The sequence below is a fragment of the Eretmochelys imbricata genome, chromosome 2 (assembly GCF_965152235.1).
Source record: "Eretmochelys imbricata isolate rEreImb1 chromosome 2, rEreImb1.hap1, whole genome shotgun sequence".
Taxonomy (NCBI): Eukaryota; Metazoa; Chordata; order Testudines; family Cheloniidae; genus Eretmochelys; species Eretmochelys imbricata.
Window position 1 is genome coordinate 40,676,044 of NC_135573.1, and position 15,889 is coordinate 40,691,932.

The window sequence follows — 15,889 nt, forward strand, 5'->3', positions numbered from 1 at the left end:
GAACAATTATTTGTTAACTCAATTGACTGGAGATAAGGTTACTTTTTAGTAGAAGATGTGTAATAAAGCAATCCTCCCTTGAACTGTTTGAGCAGGGTAGATCAATGTAACACTTTAAAGACTCTGAATGAAGCATTTATTATATTGTTTACAGCTTAACCTTTCTTGCCCTTTTTCCAGATCTTAGAAATAATAATATTCTGCATTCTTCTGTATTTCTACAAAAGGAAGGATGTGAAGCACATTGTGGTTTTGTTAATGATGGTAGCACTACTAGGTAAGCACATATTATTCCATTTGTATAATATTCCCCTCTCTCTCTCTCACTTGATCACTCTCTCCCACTTGGTCCCCCGTGTTAGCTTATGTCTGTGCTGTGTTTAAAAGGACAATCTGAAGGGGAATCCTTAGGTTTTTACATGGTTTCAATGAAGTCTCTTTCTAACAAGCAAAGCCAGTTACTCAACAAACTTTATATGCCTATTGCTAGTACTGTTTGGTTTTACAGATTTGCAGTTTGATTCTGTGTGAATCCGACTTTTGCATGGATATTCCAAGGCTTTTTGTCTCTCCCATTTGAAGTAACCCTTTATCATTAGATCCCGGAAGAATGAATTACAGAGACTGTTGAAACTCCGTATGTCTAGAACATATTTTGGTGACCAGGGCTAGCTGAGGAAAACAAATCACTAATTTAATTTAAAAACAAAAACAGAAAACCTCTTAACTACACTTCTTGTGTGTGCTTCTTCAGTGTAACTGCCTGGGACCTTCTGCCTGCTTTCCTCTACTCCCACCTATGTATGTCTATTTTTTTTCCAGAACTGAAGCCTTAATAAATGCAACATATTTACTGTACTGCCTTTTTAGATGTATATTAAGACTTCAGTGGACCACTAAACTTAGTTAGAGATTACAATTTGCATTAATCTCTGCCTAGGTATTCCCCAGAAAATCCACTTAACACTTATTGTCCCAAAAATCCATTTTTGTCTTGTACATTTTCAGTGTAGTTCTTTGAATCCCCAGGTCTTACATTTTCCCTGTAGAGTTTACGAACAATCCTGGCCCACAAGAATACATAAATAATTCATTTAATACAATGGACCTCAAAGGTACTTAAATGTAATTCAATCAGGTCTCCCAAGGATGTGGTAGGATGTTGCCAGGTCTGTCACACTATCATGACAAATCTCTTCACCTTTCAGCAATCCAGTCCTCATCTGGAGGGTCAGAACTAACAATTTATACTTTAACATTTTATTTTCAAATATAACTCCAAAGTTCTACTCTGTAACTGACTGAAATTTTTAACCCCCCACATCACCATGATGGTTTGTTGTTGGTTTTTTTTTTTGTATCATGCTCATTATGGATATGATAACCATCAGAATCTGATAGCCTTTGCTCACCTTGAGTACTACCTTGAACAATCCCATTGATTTCAATAGGACTGTTCGAGAAGTAAGGTACTACTCAAGGGGAGCAGAGAGAATCCTTGAATTTTTCCCTACTGGTGAAATTCAAATAGGCCACCACAAGGCCTATGCACCACTTAAACCCCATGTGAACTGCCAGAGGTGCTCTAAGCAAAATACTTGAACCAGAACCCCAGATCTGAATCCCTTCCCCCGCCCTCTTGTCCGGAGTGTTGGGAAGTTCTGAACTGTGTGTCGGTATGAATTTTGCATCTGGGGGCTATCTCTATAATCGGGCAAATTGGAACTTTGGAACTGAACCTCTTGGAGAACCTGGAATTAGATCCAGGTGGTGAGGCCTTGTCCCCTGCTATTAATTACTTTCCTTTAGTGTGACGAGTGCACTGTTACTCCTCTCATCTTGCCATCCCATGTGTTTTGAATTTGTTCTATTTTCTGTGTGGTTATTGTAACCTCCACAACTGAGCTTCAGCAGCAAGGGCTGGGGCAAATCAAGAGTCCATGCCAGAGGAAAAGCAGGAGAGCCTTTTAGTCTAGCCGTCTGCACCTTTACTAGCGCAGGTGATGGGGAAGCCTGATTCTGCTCTTCGAACTGGTAGTATGTCATGCTGCAATGCTTCTCCTCCTAGGCTGGCATGAAGATTGCTGCTCAGTTTCCTGTAAAGCAAGCCTTGTTTGTGGTTATGTGCATTGGTTTTTGTTGGTTTAAAAGAAAATCAGAAGAAGGGTTAAAAACATAACTAACCTTTTAAATAGCCTGCTGATCAATATGTCTTTCTGCAGCACTGACATGCTGGGGTAAAGGCTTATAATTCTACCTTGTTTAATCTCTCTCTCTCTCTCTCTTCCAGGATCACTGACTATTATTTCAGTAAAGGCTGTGGCCGGCATGATAACATTCTCTGCAAAGGGCAAAATGCAGCTAACATACCCCATTTTCTATATCATGTCGATTATAATGGTGACATCTTGTGTTTTCCAAGTCAAGTAAGTTAGTTTTTGCTAACCTTTCTCTCCATTTATCTGCTGGTTTTGTTAATTACTGGTGCGTATTGACTCCTGGTGTGAATAACAGTTAAACACACCTATTGCCTTCACTGATTTTTTTTTTAATGTATTTATTTATTTATCCATACTTTACTGCTCATTGGATGATTTCACTTGGATTTGTTATACTGGTGCCTTCTTCTCTTATTTACAAACAATTCAGGTTAGTTCGAAATGCAATTTTATTTTTCCCACAGTTCTTAAACCCAACTGTGAAGTGCAACTTTCTATTTTCCTGATGTTTTCTTTCTCTTACTTTGTCATGCAGCTTTTAGACCCATTGCTGGTAACCAATTAATCAAATAGCCAATGCGGTTTCAGTAACTTGGTCCTAAATTTAGAAAGGGAATTCTTTTTCCCTCTTAGCCCTGGTCTACACTACAAAATTACTTTGGTGTAGCTACGTCGCTCAGGGGTGTAAATAATCCACACCCCTGAATGACATAGTTATACCAACCTAAGACCAGTGTAGACAGTGCTATTGAACCCACACACCTTCTGCGTCCCGTCTAGTGGCACTGAGATCACTTAGAGATAAAATGAGTCTGCTCTATAGCCTTAGCTAAGAGCCAGCTTTTAGCTTATGCAGGAGTGGCTCATGCATTAAGCTCCAGAGGCCCCAGGTTCAATCCCACCTGCTGACGAACGGAGTCTGTCAGTGTTACACTATGTCAGTGACAGAGCTTCTCGCGGAGGTGGATTAACTGAACCAACAGGAGAACCTCTCTCCCTGCGGCTAAGAGTGTCTTCATTAAAGCGCTACGGCTGCATCGATGCAGCATTTTAAGTGTAGATCTGCCCTTAGATTTATGTTCACCTTTTGTCCGAAGGTGGAAGCAATAGATTATCCTCCCATCCCCTTCGGCTAAATCTGCATACTGTGTTTTGCCAGTGAGAAATTTGTGCCTGAAGTGCAAGCTAGGTATGGCTGAGCCTCTCTAGGAAATAGTTAACTGTTGGAGAGAACTCTGCAAAATCAGGATTTTTCCTGCTGGGCTCTGGCCTGCTAAGTGATCATTTTATTGCTGCCACTGGAGACTGCTGCTGCCATCAAAATAGAACTTCCAGCGGAATGGAGAGTCCATTCTCTTTATCCTTGTCCCTATGCTTCTGGCGCGGATTGCACCATTCAATGCACTTGTACAGGCTGCTCCAGATTAATTCGGAATGTTTGTTTTCATTTGTTTTTAATGAAATAGCCAGCCTAGCACTTTAGTGGCAGTGCATATCACTGGCATAGGGGAGTCAGGATTCCCTTTGGAGAAAGCCCATGCATCATTCTGCAGTGACTCTGGAACTCCCTGTCACAGACTGTAGAGTCGTTTACACCCAGCGCTTTGCTGGGAGAAGGGCTCAGGGCATTTAAGAGAGGAAATAGAGCTTGGTAAATGGGAAGCTGCTGAATGATTCTCTTCTCCTTCGGCAGATTTTTTTTTTCTTCCTTCACTTGGTCAAAACGCAAACAAAGGCAAAATGTGGCCACTTTGCTTCCTGGGCCCAGTATCTGTCTTCTCCCAGTCCAACTGAGCAGACTTTTCAAAAGCAGACAATGCTGTTACTCCTGGCTTTTTTCCCCCATTTTACCTAGATCTCTCACCAAGTTTGTTTATTTGACAGATTCTTGAGAACTCGGAACAGCTTTTCTTACATCTTTTGGGGACTTGCTGCTAAGCATCAGCATCTATGTTTCGGTCCCTGAGACTGAGATTGTTGCAAATGGGAGAAAATAATGAGGTGTTTTCAGTGACTTCAAAATCCTGACTATCCTCTGGATATGTAGGGTTTCTTTATTTTTAAAGCACCATGGAGACTGCTCAACAGTCACTAAAATAACCTTGCAATTACTTTAATGGCTAAAACAGATCAGAGTTTGGATTTTTACTATTCACATATATCGTACCAATGAAACGTTTAAGCATAGTTCTTTTTATAGGTTTCTAAAACACTCTGCCGTCTCTTAATATTTCTTTCTGTTTCATATGCATTGTTGGCAGGATACAGTATGTGGGGGGTGCAGTGACACTGAATTTACAAAGATACATTCCAGTGTTCACAGGCATGATTCATAATCCTAAGGGTAGATATGGATGTGGCAGGTTTTAATACTTCTGCATGAGACCTTCATTCTCCTTCAACATGATTAATTGCTTTGTTTTTGTTACTGGATTAAATAGACCATGATGGTTGGTGTAAGAACACATACGTCCAAGCGTTGTCCTACACGTCCTTGTGTAGTGCACAACCCTGTTGCACTCCAGCTTAGGCTACGGGTGAGGTTCTGTGTTGTGCTTCTGAGAGGTGCTGCACTGAACATGTAGCCTGAAGGGAGGAGGGGCTAAGGTGACTGAAAATCACCTTTTTATGTCTTCCCAACCCTGGGCTGCTCTGGGAGCCAACTTGGCCCCTAGTGTAAATGAGATGATTGTCTGTGGCTAGTAAATTACAGCAACCTGTCCCCAGCTGCCTGTGGGGAGCAGTGCTGCCCAAAATCTCCATGGTGGTATGTACTGTGGGCCTATCCTGATGCCTGCCATGACCCCTGCATCAATGCTTGGGTGGGGGCTAGGGTGACCAGGTGTCCGGTTTCAACCAGAACACCCGGTCAAAAAGGGACCTTGACGGCTTCAATCAGCACCGCCGACCGGGCCATTAAAAGTCTGGTCGGAAGTGCTGCGGAGCTAAGGCAGGCTGCTCCCTACCTGTCCTGGCTCCACGCTGCACCCTGGAAGGGGCCAGCAGGTCCGGCTCCTAGGTGGGGGGAGAGGCACAGGACTCCATGTGCTGCCCCCACCCCACACGCCGGCTCCCTACTCCCATTGGCTGGGAATTGCAGCCAATGGGAGCTGCGGGGGTGGTGCCTGTGGGTGAGAGCAGCACGCAGAGCCTCGTACTGCTGGTCGCTTCCAGGGCTCAGCACGGAGTCAGGTCAGGCAGGAAGCCTGCCTTAGCCCCTCTGCTGCACTGCTGACTGAGAACTGCCGGAGGTAAGCTGGCGCCCCAAGCCCCAACCCCCTGCCCCAGCCCTGAGCCCCCTCCTGGACCCCAAACCCCTCATCCCCGGCCCCACCCCAGATCCCCCAGCCAGAACCCTCACCCCCTCCCACACCTCAACCACCAGCCTGGAGCCCCCTCCTGCACCCTGTACCCCTCATTTCTGGCCCCACCCCAGAGCGCGCACCCCCAGTTAAAGCCCTCACCCCCTCTCACACCCCAGCCCAGTGAAAGTGAGTGAAGGTGGCAGACAGCGAGCCACCAAGGGAGGGGGAATGTAGTGAGTGGGGGTCAGGGCCTTGGGGAAGGGGCGGGACTAAGATGTTCAGTTTTGTGCAATTAGAAAGTTGGCAATCCTAGTGGGGGCCCTCAGCAGATAGCCCATGGCTGTTTACCTCTGACATAGGGAAGGAGGTATTCTTCCCTGTCCAAATCTGTGGCTTTTTAAGCCTCTTTTATTCAGAGTACAGGAGCTGGAACTGGGGTGAAAGTCTTGCATGATGTGTGGGCACAAGTCAAGTTAAACGTTAAGGTTAAATACCGTAAAATGGTAGAGTTGGGTGCTTTACTGGAGGTGGCATCGTTTGTTCTTAACATGCTGGCAGGTTCGGTGAGCTCCTTTCTCCTGCTCTGACTCTGACTTTTGTCTTGGGGGATAGCACGAGCTTGTACACTTTGACACTCTGCCAACTATTTCCCAGCTGTGATTACACATGCTTCTCCTGCCACCTATCTTTGAAGGCAGTGAGCTCCAGAAGGGTCCATACAAATGCATGAGGCCTACATGATAGCTCTTTTGAATTTTCTCCAAGAAGTTGTGTGTCTCTGAGAAATGGTAGTTGCTTGCTATCAAAGTGGCTTGTAAATGGGGCCCATGTGGATTTGCAAGAGCTGTTTAAACAGAGGAGTGGTTTCCAGGCATACTGACCCCCACACAGAGGTCAATTCTGCAGTGACTGGTGCAGTGTGGGATAGTAATGGGAGGACTGTTCACTTATATAAGAAGTGGGATGCATCCACTGGAGCTAAATTGATTTAACTGCCACCAAAATAGAGTTGTGGCATTTGCAAACTGGCTTCATTAAATAAATGCAAATCCAGTGACCTTGCAATGGGAGATGTGTGTGGACACATGCCAGTTCCCACCAAAATAAGGAATGTTATACTAACTTCTGTGTGGAGACCAGGCCTTATTCCTCTGCGCTAAGCGGAGTAAAGGCTCAAATCTCCTGCTTGCTTCCCTGCTCATAAACATAATCTGTCTCCCACAGTATTCTTGCCAGCAGGTTAAAAAAGTATGGATTGGATGAATGGACTATAAAGTGGATAGAAAGCTGGCCAGATTGTCGGACTCAACAGGTAGTGATCAACGGTTCAATGTCTAGTTGGCAGCTGGTATCAAGCAGAGTACCCCAGGGGTTGGTCCTGGGGCCGGTTTTGTTCCACATCTTCATTAATGATCTGGATGATGTTCGCAGATGCGGGGAGAGGTAGATATGCTGGAGGGTAGGCATAGGGTCCAGAGTGACCTAGACAAATTGGAGGATTGGGCCAAAAGAAATCAGATGAGGTTCAACAAGGACAAGCACAGAGTCCTGCACTTAGGACGGAAGAATCCAATGCACCACTACAGGCTGGGGACTGACAGGCTAAGCAGCAGTTCCACAGAAAAGGACGTGGGGATTACAGTGGATGAGAAGCTGGATACGAGTCAACAGCGTGCCCTTGTTGCCAAGAAGGCTAACAGCATATTGGACTGCATTAGTAGGAGCATTGCCGGCAGATCGAAGGAAGTGATTATTCCCCTCTATTCGACACTGGTGAGGCCACATCTGGAGTATTGCATCCAGTTTTGGGCCCCCCACTACAGAAAGGATGTGGACAAATTGGAGAGAGTCCAGCGGAGGGCAATTAAAATGATCAGGGTGCTGGGGCACATGACTTACGAGGAGAGGCTGAGGGAACTGGGATTGTTAAGTCTGCAGAAGAGAAGAGTGAGGGGGGATTTGATAGCTGCTTTCAACTACCCGAAGGGGGCTTCCAAAGAGGATGGAGCTAGGCTGTTCTCAGTGGTGGCAGATGACAGAACAAGAAGCAATGATCTCAAGTTGCAGTGAGAGAGGTCTAGGTTGGATATTAGGGAACACTATTTCACTGGGAGGGTCGTGAAGCACTCGAATGGGTTACCTAGGGAGGTGGTGGAATCTCCATCCTTAGAGGTTTTAAAGGCCTGGCTTGACAAAGCCCTGGCTGGGATGATTTAGTCGGTGTTGGTCCTGCTTTGAGCAGGGGGTTGGACTAGATGACCTCCTGAGGTCTCTTCCAACCCTAATCTTCTATAATTCTGTTGTTCTATGCCGGTATAAGGGCCCAATGCAAAGCTCAGTGAGTAGAAAGATTCCTGTTGACTTTGGTGGGCTTTGGATCAAGCTCTTGAAAAGGGGAAGAGCGTGGGTGTCTGAAGAGATGAAAACTTAAGCCTCATCATGCTAATCAGCATTTAGCTATGTGTCCCCAAGCCAGGTCTTACTCCTAATAGGCAGGAATAATTTGGCAGTCATGCAACATTACTCTCATTGATTCAGAGTTGGATGTTCTGTGCTCATCATCTTTTATCTTGCACTATTCATTTGTACTATGCTTGTTCAAATCCGGTATGCATATCTGCTGCAGACGCCAACTTGTACTGTGCTGTTAGTTGTTTTGATGTGAAAGTATTACACCTATTACTACACTTAGTGCACAGCACACTTTGTATCCAGGAGATGTAATAACTGTGTTCTTTTAGGTTCTTAAATCAAGCTATGCAACTCTACAATGCAACCATCGTTGTGCCGATTAACTTTGTGTTCTTCACAGCCAGCGCCATCATTGCAGGTTTGTTTTTACTTTCTGTCCAAACAAAAGCTCTTTCTAAATAGCAAGATTGAATTCTCTTCTTTGAATCAGGAATGCAAACAAATCACTTTTATCTTCAGGGAGAGATCTTTATGTAATATGACAGATGTATATTTTGAAAATATTTTTATTTTGAAAATCATAAGTTCAGAACTTTGAAATAAAATTAAATGTCATCAGATTCTAGCTTTTCCAATATAGTACAGCCATGTACAGTTTATTCTGCTTTACTGGCTTATTAGGTACTGTCATTAGTATTAGCCTCCTCTGGAAGTACCATAAATGTGCTTACCATGTGTACGTTGGCGTCTCCATATCCTAGCTGGTAAAGTAATTTTAATAGTGTGGCAAGCTACTCAAATGACAGACAGCTGTGTTTTGTAGTAGTTTGTGTATTATATTTCAGAAGGCTGAATTTGAGGTTAAGTGAAGGAAATAAAATACTCCAAAGGCCTTTAAACCTTATAACATTTTATTCTGGGTGAGAACTTTGAACTTGATCTCATTAAAAAGAGACTGAAAATCTTGGAAATCGTCTGCACTGAAAGAACAAGAGAGGAGAGAAAGATGAAGACATTTAAACTGAAAACAAATTCTGCAGCAGTGAGTCTCCGAGCCTGGGTCAATTGATTCAGGCTTGTTAGGCTAAAAATAGCAGTGTGGACATTCAGACTTGAGCTGGAACCCAGGCTTTGAAACCTGGCAAAGGGGAGGTCCCCAGCCTGATTAGGAATGTCTTTACGACTATTTTAAGCCCCACGGCACGAGCCCAAATCTGTTGACTCGGGCTCTAAGACTCACTGCACAGGTTTTTAAAATTTTTAGGGCTGTCAATCAATCACAGTTAACTCAAGCAATTAACGGAAAACAAATTAACTAGATTAAAAAAAATTAATTGTGATTAATCTGAGTTTTAATTGCACTGTTAAACAATAATGAAATGCCAATTTACATTTATTATAACTATTTTGGATGCTTTTCTACATTTTCAAATATATTGATTTCCATTACAACACAGAACACAACGTGTACAGTGCTCACTTTATAGTATTATTTTTATTACAAATATTTTCACTGTGAAAAAGATAAAATAAATAGTATTTTTTAAATTCACCTCATACAAGTACTGTAGTGCGATCTCTTTATCATGAAAGTGCACCTTACAAATGTAGATTTTTTTTGGTTACATAATTGCACTCAAAAACAAAGCAATGTGAAACTTTAGAGTCTACATGTCCACTTAGTCTTTCTTCTTGTTCAGCCAATTGCTAAGACAAACAAGTTTGTTTATATTTATAGGAGATAATGCTGCCTGCTTCTTATTTACAATGTCACCTGAAAGTGAGAACAGGTGTTCACATGGCACTTTTGTAGCCAGCGTTGCAAGGTATTTACGTGCCAGATGTGCTAAACATTCGTATACCCCTTCATGCTTCAGCCACCATTCCAGAGGACATGCCTCCATGCTGATGACGCTCATTTTAAAAAAATAATGTGTTAATTAAATTTGCGACTGAACTCCTTGGGGGAGAATTGTATGTCTCCTACTGATGGTTTTACCCACATTCTGCCTTATTTTCCTGTTATGGCAACCCAGCATATGTTGTTTGATTTAAGAACACTTTCACTGCAGATTTGACAGAACACAAAGAAGGTACCAATATGAGACTTCTAAAGATAGCTACAGCATTCGACCAAGGTTTAAGAATCTGAAGTGGCTTCCAAAATCTGAGAGGGACGAGGAGTGGAACATGCTGTCAGAAGTCTTAAAAGAACAACACTCCAATACGGAAACTAGAGAACCCAAACCACGAAAAAAGAATATCAACCTTCTGCTGGTGGTATCTGATTCAGATGATTTAAATGAATGTGTGTCAGTCCGCACTGCTTTGGATTATTATAGAGCAGAACCCGTCATCAGCATGGAAGCATGTCCTCTGGAATGGAAGCATGAAGGGGCATATGAATGTTTAGCACCTGTTCTCACTTTTCATTGTAAATTAGAAGCAGGCAGCATTCTCTCCCGTAAATACAAACAAACTTGTTTGTCTTAGCGATTGGCTGAACAAGAAAGTGAGTGGACTTGTAGGGTCTAAAGTTTGACATTGTTTTATTTTTGAGCGTAGGTATGCAAAAAAAAAATTCTACATTTGTAAGTTGCACTTTCATGATAAAGAGATTGACTGCAGAATTTATATGAAGTGAATTGAAAAATACTATTTATTTTGTTTATCTTTTTTACAGTGCAAATATTTGTAATCAATAATCATAATATAAAGTGAGCCCTAATTCTTTTTGTATTTATTTTATTTATTGCAGTGTAGATGTACCTAAAGATGCTATGTCAGCAATAAGCCAAAATTATACAGCTATAATATTTATGACCGATTTTAACGCACACAGGGGCAGTCCTGTCATTGGTCTGCAGGAAATTTAATATTCAGAACTTCCATTAATGCTGAAGGGAGTTCCATGAAGATTGCCTCATCAGCTGTGTTAGAACAGACCTACACCTTGAGACTGAGAGGAGACATTGGCCAAAAGGAGTTGCACTGGAATAACCATGTGGAGCGTTTGGTCTTATGCCTACTTTTTTTAAAGGCCAGATCCTTATTCAGGATCATCTAGATAAGTGGTTCTCAAACCTTTTTTTTTGCGGACCCCTTGAAAATTGCGGAGGGTCTCTTAATGATCTTTCCAAATGTTGTTTGTACCATTAGCTAACTATTGTAAAGCACTTTGGATAAAAGCACTATATTAAAAAAAAGTAATAATAATAAACTTTTTTTGTTCTACAAATAAAAGCACACAACGCATATTTTAATATCAGTAGTCTTACCTTTCTAATGTGATGGATGTGCCCTCTCTCCCCCACTGCGGCAGCCCTCAAGCTGGGGCTGCAAAGGAGGGTGTGTGGGGGGGTTTCTCCTTCTCTCTTCTGCAGCCCCACAATATGGAACTGACATAAAGTTAGGTGGGCGACCTTTCATTCTCTCATGTGCAGCCACCTAGGCACGCACCTTAGAGGGAACTATCTGTGGACCACCTGAATGAAGTTGCAGACCACTGGTGGTCGGTGGACCACAGTTTGGGATCCTCTGGTCAATTTTCAAATCTGCACCTGTTTAGTTAAACCAGCTGAAATGGTGCAAGCCCCTATGTGGTTTAAGAGGAATTTATTGCAGTTTTAAATGTGTTCCTAATTGACTAAGCTAAACCCAAACAAACCTGATTTAATCTGAAGTAAGAGTGTCCACAGATCTTTTTGTACTTAACTAAATTCATTTAAAACAACACCTTTAGTTAAATTGTTGCAACTCTGCATGTAGACAAGCCCTCAGTCTGAGCCTGACCTGAATAAACACTGTGTAAGGACCTATATGTAATTCAACAAGGTTTCATTCTTTAAAAATATCTTTTACACTTAACAAGGATTTTCAGTTGTTGGCAATAAAAAATGTGACTATACTGAATAATTAACAACACAAGCAAGAAGTCCAAACCTGGTAGAGTGAGATCTTATCAAGATATATGCAATTACCATTATCTAAAAAAAGGCATAGATACTGAATATGGGCATATAATATGAACCCACCCAAAATTTGTATTGATGTATTTGGGATTTTTTTCCACTTGTTCATAACCTAGCTTCTGACCCTGTCATCAGTAATTCACATCACTTGGAATTTGTTCAAGATCTGCAGCTCTTGTTTCTGTCACGTTCTAGGGGTCATATTTTATCAGGAATTCCAAGGTGCAGCTTTGCTGAGTGTGTTCATGTTTCTATTTGGGTAAGTGTATCTACTGAAAATCTGTAACAAAGTTTGTATCAAAACAGCCCTTACCTTTCCGAACAAGTTTTCCTTTTCTCCTGAAGAAAAAACCTATTCCATTGCAATGTGTTAGGGGGCAGCTGTTACAGTAGGATAAAAAACATTGCAAAGGCTAATATTTGTGTTTTGTTGTAAGGGCCTGTTTTTGAATCCAAACCTGTAAAAATATTAATATTAGCCATTTGTGAGACCCTATCTCTCCCACTCCCCCCAGTGGAATGAAAAGCGAACATCATATGTTCCCTTTGTAAATGAGACAAATCATTGGCTGTTTTCCATCAATGATCGCATTATGGAGTAAGTACTGATTAGTGCTAGAAAAGTCCATGTTGTCTTCTGCCTGCATGTCCTGCTGTTCTCTGCTGCTACAAGCCTTGGGCAATAGTGTTAGTTAATCACCCAGCAGGCACCGTGCTCACTTTAGCAAAGGCCTGCCTCTCTCCTGTTGTCTTTGGACAGGAAGGGACAATCTGCCTTTTGGTGATTATAGATCATGTCATGCTAAATAAGTGGTAGCAGCAAATGCTTGAAGGGCAGCCTACCTGTCATGCAGCCAAGTGAAACAGAAACTGCCACAGATTCCTCAGGAGTTGCCAGTACAGTAAAGGTCCAGGCGATAGGTGAGAGATCATTGTTGATGGGAATGGGATACTTAACACACAAGTGGAAGAACAGTTCCCATTAGATGCCTGGCCCTAATGTAGTCCAACAAACACAACTGATAATTGTATATGACCACTCCCACTTCAGGTAGGACTGAGAAGCCCCATAGAACTGTTTAATGGTTTGTGTGACTGACAGTGTTTGTAGTGAAAGTGGTAGAAAATGAAGATATGCAAATTAAATGCACACACTTGGCAGGCATGAAGTTGATGTGTGGACAGCCTTGGATGGACAGAAGACACTTACCAAGCAGTTCAAAATCACTGCCAGCCAGAAGCCTGGTTGTGAGACACAAAAGTAAAATGAGCGAAACAGAGGACCTGTCTACACTAGAGTTTTTGGTTGTGTTGTAACTTGAGTTAACTGATAATCAATGTAACTGTAAATGTTAGTCTAGATACTCCACAAACAATTGTTCCAGGATGCAAATATGTTTTCCTTGCTGCGGCTTAATTTGGGGCTCAGCTCACCTTTCTCATATCAGTTCCTTTGAAGTCAGTGAGACTAGGTATGTGAGTAAGGCAAACAGCCTTTGAAAACCCACAGGAATCCATAAACTGCCGAGGGATTGTCAAGAGCATAATTTGGTCCCCAGAACCTTTGTTACCTTCTCAGATCTCCCTCCCATTTAAGAGCCCAGCCTGACATTGGGTATGTCTACACACAAAGAAAAACCTCAGGGCTGTTTCATTGCTGTGTAGATGTCTGGGCTCAGGCTAAAACCTGGCCTCTAGGATCCTGTGGGGTAGAGGGTTCCAGAGTGTGATGGGTTGGATCACAGAAACCCCCTTTGGGCTGCCAACTGATGTGCCAAGATTACTTCTGCCCCTCCTTTCCCTGCCAGCTTGGGACTCCAGCACCCTGTCTTGTTGAGCCAGACATGCCAGTCTGCTGCAAACCCAGACCCAGGGTCTGAACCACATGCCCCAAAGCTGAAGACTTAACTGAAAGCAACTTACTGAAGTGTTCCTGTCTTTAACACTCAGATGCCCAGCTCCCAATGGGGTCCAAACCCCAAATAAATCCATTTTACCCTGTATAAAGCTTATACAGGGTAAACTCATAAATTGTTTGCCCTCTATAACACTGATAGAGAGATATGCAGAGCTGTTTGCCCCCCCTTCCCCGGTATTAATACATACTGTGGGTTAATTAATAAGTAAAAAGTGATTTTATTAAATACAAAAAGTAGGATTTAAGTGGTTCCAAGTAGTAACAGACAGAACAAAGTGAATTACCAAGCAAAATAAAATAGAACACGCAAGTCTATGTCTAAGAATACTGAATACGGATAAAAACCTCACCCAGTAAGCTTCCTTTTACAGACTAGTCTCCTTCTAGTCTGGGTCCAGCAATCACTCACACCCCCTGTAGTTACTGTCCTTTGTTCCAGTTTCTTTCAGCTATCGTTGGGGGTTGAGAGGTTCTCTCTTTAGTTAGCTGAAGACAAAATGGAGGGGTCTCCCAGCGGTTTAAATAGACTTTTCCTTGTGGGTGGAGACCCCCTCCTCTCTCCTATGCAAAGTCCAGCTCCAAGATGGAGTTTTGGAGTCACATGGGCAAGTCACATGTCCATGCATGACTCAGTTTTTACAGGCTTGTTCACATGTTACCTTGAATGTCCTCATGTAGACTTCTTATGTGAATTGGAGCCTTCCGATCCATTGTCCCTTAAGTGCTTCTTGATTGGGCACTTAATTTGCACATTCCTTTCTCAGGAAGCTGACCAGATGCTTTACAAAGGCTACTTAAAAATCAAGCAAGTACACAGCCAATATTCATAACTTTGAATACAAAGATGGTACATGCATACAAATGGGATGAGTAGATTCATAACCTTGACAGAGTTATCTTACATGGCATATGTAGCGTAAAACATTTTCCTGTTATGTTATATATACACTCATAAGCATATTTCCATAAAGCCTTATAGGGTGCACCGTCACACAGAGCTCAGGCTCCAGCCTGAGCTCAGAAGCCTACACAACAATGAAATAGCCCCGCAGACTGAGCCATGCGAGCCTGAGTCAGCTGACATGGACCAGCCGCGATTTTTTCTTTGCTGTGTAGACAGACCCACTGAGCCCTGGATGAGTTTGCTGGGCTGCCAGTCATGAAAAACTAATTCTCTTTGCTTGTAAACTGAGCAGCTCAGATTTGGAAGCTGTTGAGAGAGAAACATGGATACCCAAGACAAGACCCACATTTCAAATGCAGTGAGCTGCTTCTAACCTTATTTTCACAATGCCTTTGTAGGTGTCTTCTGTCATTTCTTGGTGTGTTTGTAATCACACGAAATCGAAAAGAGGAGCATTTGCAAGTTCCTTATATTGACTGTGGACACATTCCTGGTAAGCATGGTTTTGGAAGTTCTTTGTCAAATATTTGCCGGTCACCTATGTTTAAAAGTCTAAATGCACCAGGTAATGGAGTGGGGAATGAATGGGGAGAATTGAAGTAGAAATATCCTCCAATCATATTTAATAAACTTACTTTTTTCTTCATTTCTATTCCTATTTCCAATTGATTTTTTTCAAAGACTTTCTTAAATTATTTCTTAACGGTTGCCACAGCCTATCAAAGGAAAACAAAAGGCATCTAGACTGAGGAGCCTTTAACAGAAAAATAATGGATTAGCAGAATTGTGATTTTTTTTTCATTGAGTTTTTTTGTTTTTTCCCATTCTCACAGGAAAAAAAATTATTGACAAAATACAGCTGGATTCAAACAGCTTATCCTATGGCACTTTGCATGATGAAGATGACTGGACGAGGGCTCAGAGCTAAGAGCACCTTCAATTCCAGTTAACAAGAGGAACTCTCTATTCATTGACATCATATTCAGCACCCCATGTTGATTGCATATATTCAGTGTGTGTGTCATGTTATTTTATGTTGAGAACTCTTAGTGTTATTTAAGTATCCTTACGTGTCCCCTGCCTATTACAAATGTGTTACAATGAGCCAGGAGAGCTATAAAGCTAGTAACCATTAAATGGAGCTGGATATTTTCCTGGTA

General features: G+C 42.3%; 1 protein-coding gene across 1 annotated transcript in view; it reads left to right on the forward strand.

Moving 5' to 3' along the window:
• The window catches only part of NIPAL2 (NIPA like domain containing 2), a 65,349-nt gene extending 49,692 nt beyond the window's left edge, over nt 1-15,657 (forward strand). The window contains 6 exon segments of the mRNA XM_077808920.1: nt 181-277; nt 2,291-2,426; nt 8,266-8,354; nt 12,103-12,166; nt 15,128-15,222; nt 15,563-15,657. Of these exon segments, the coding sequence (XP_077665046.1) occupies nt 181-277; nt 2,291-2,426; nt 8,266-8,354; nt 12,103-12,166; nt 15,128-15,222; nt 15,563-15,657 (576 nt within the window).
• Nucleotides 15,658-15,889: the final 232 nt, after the last annotated feature.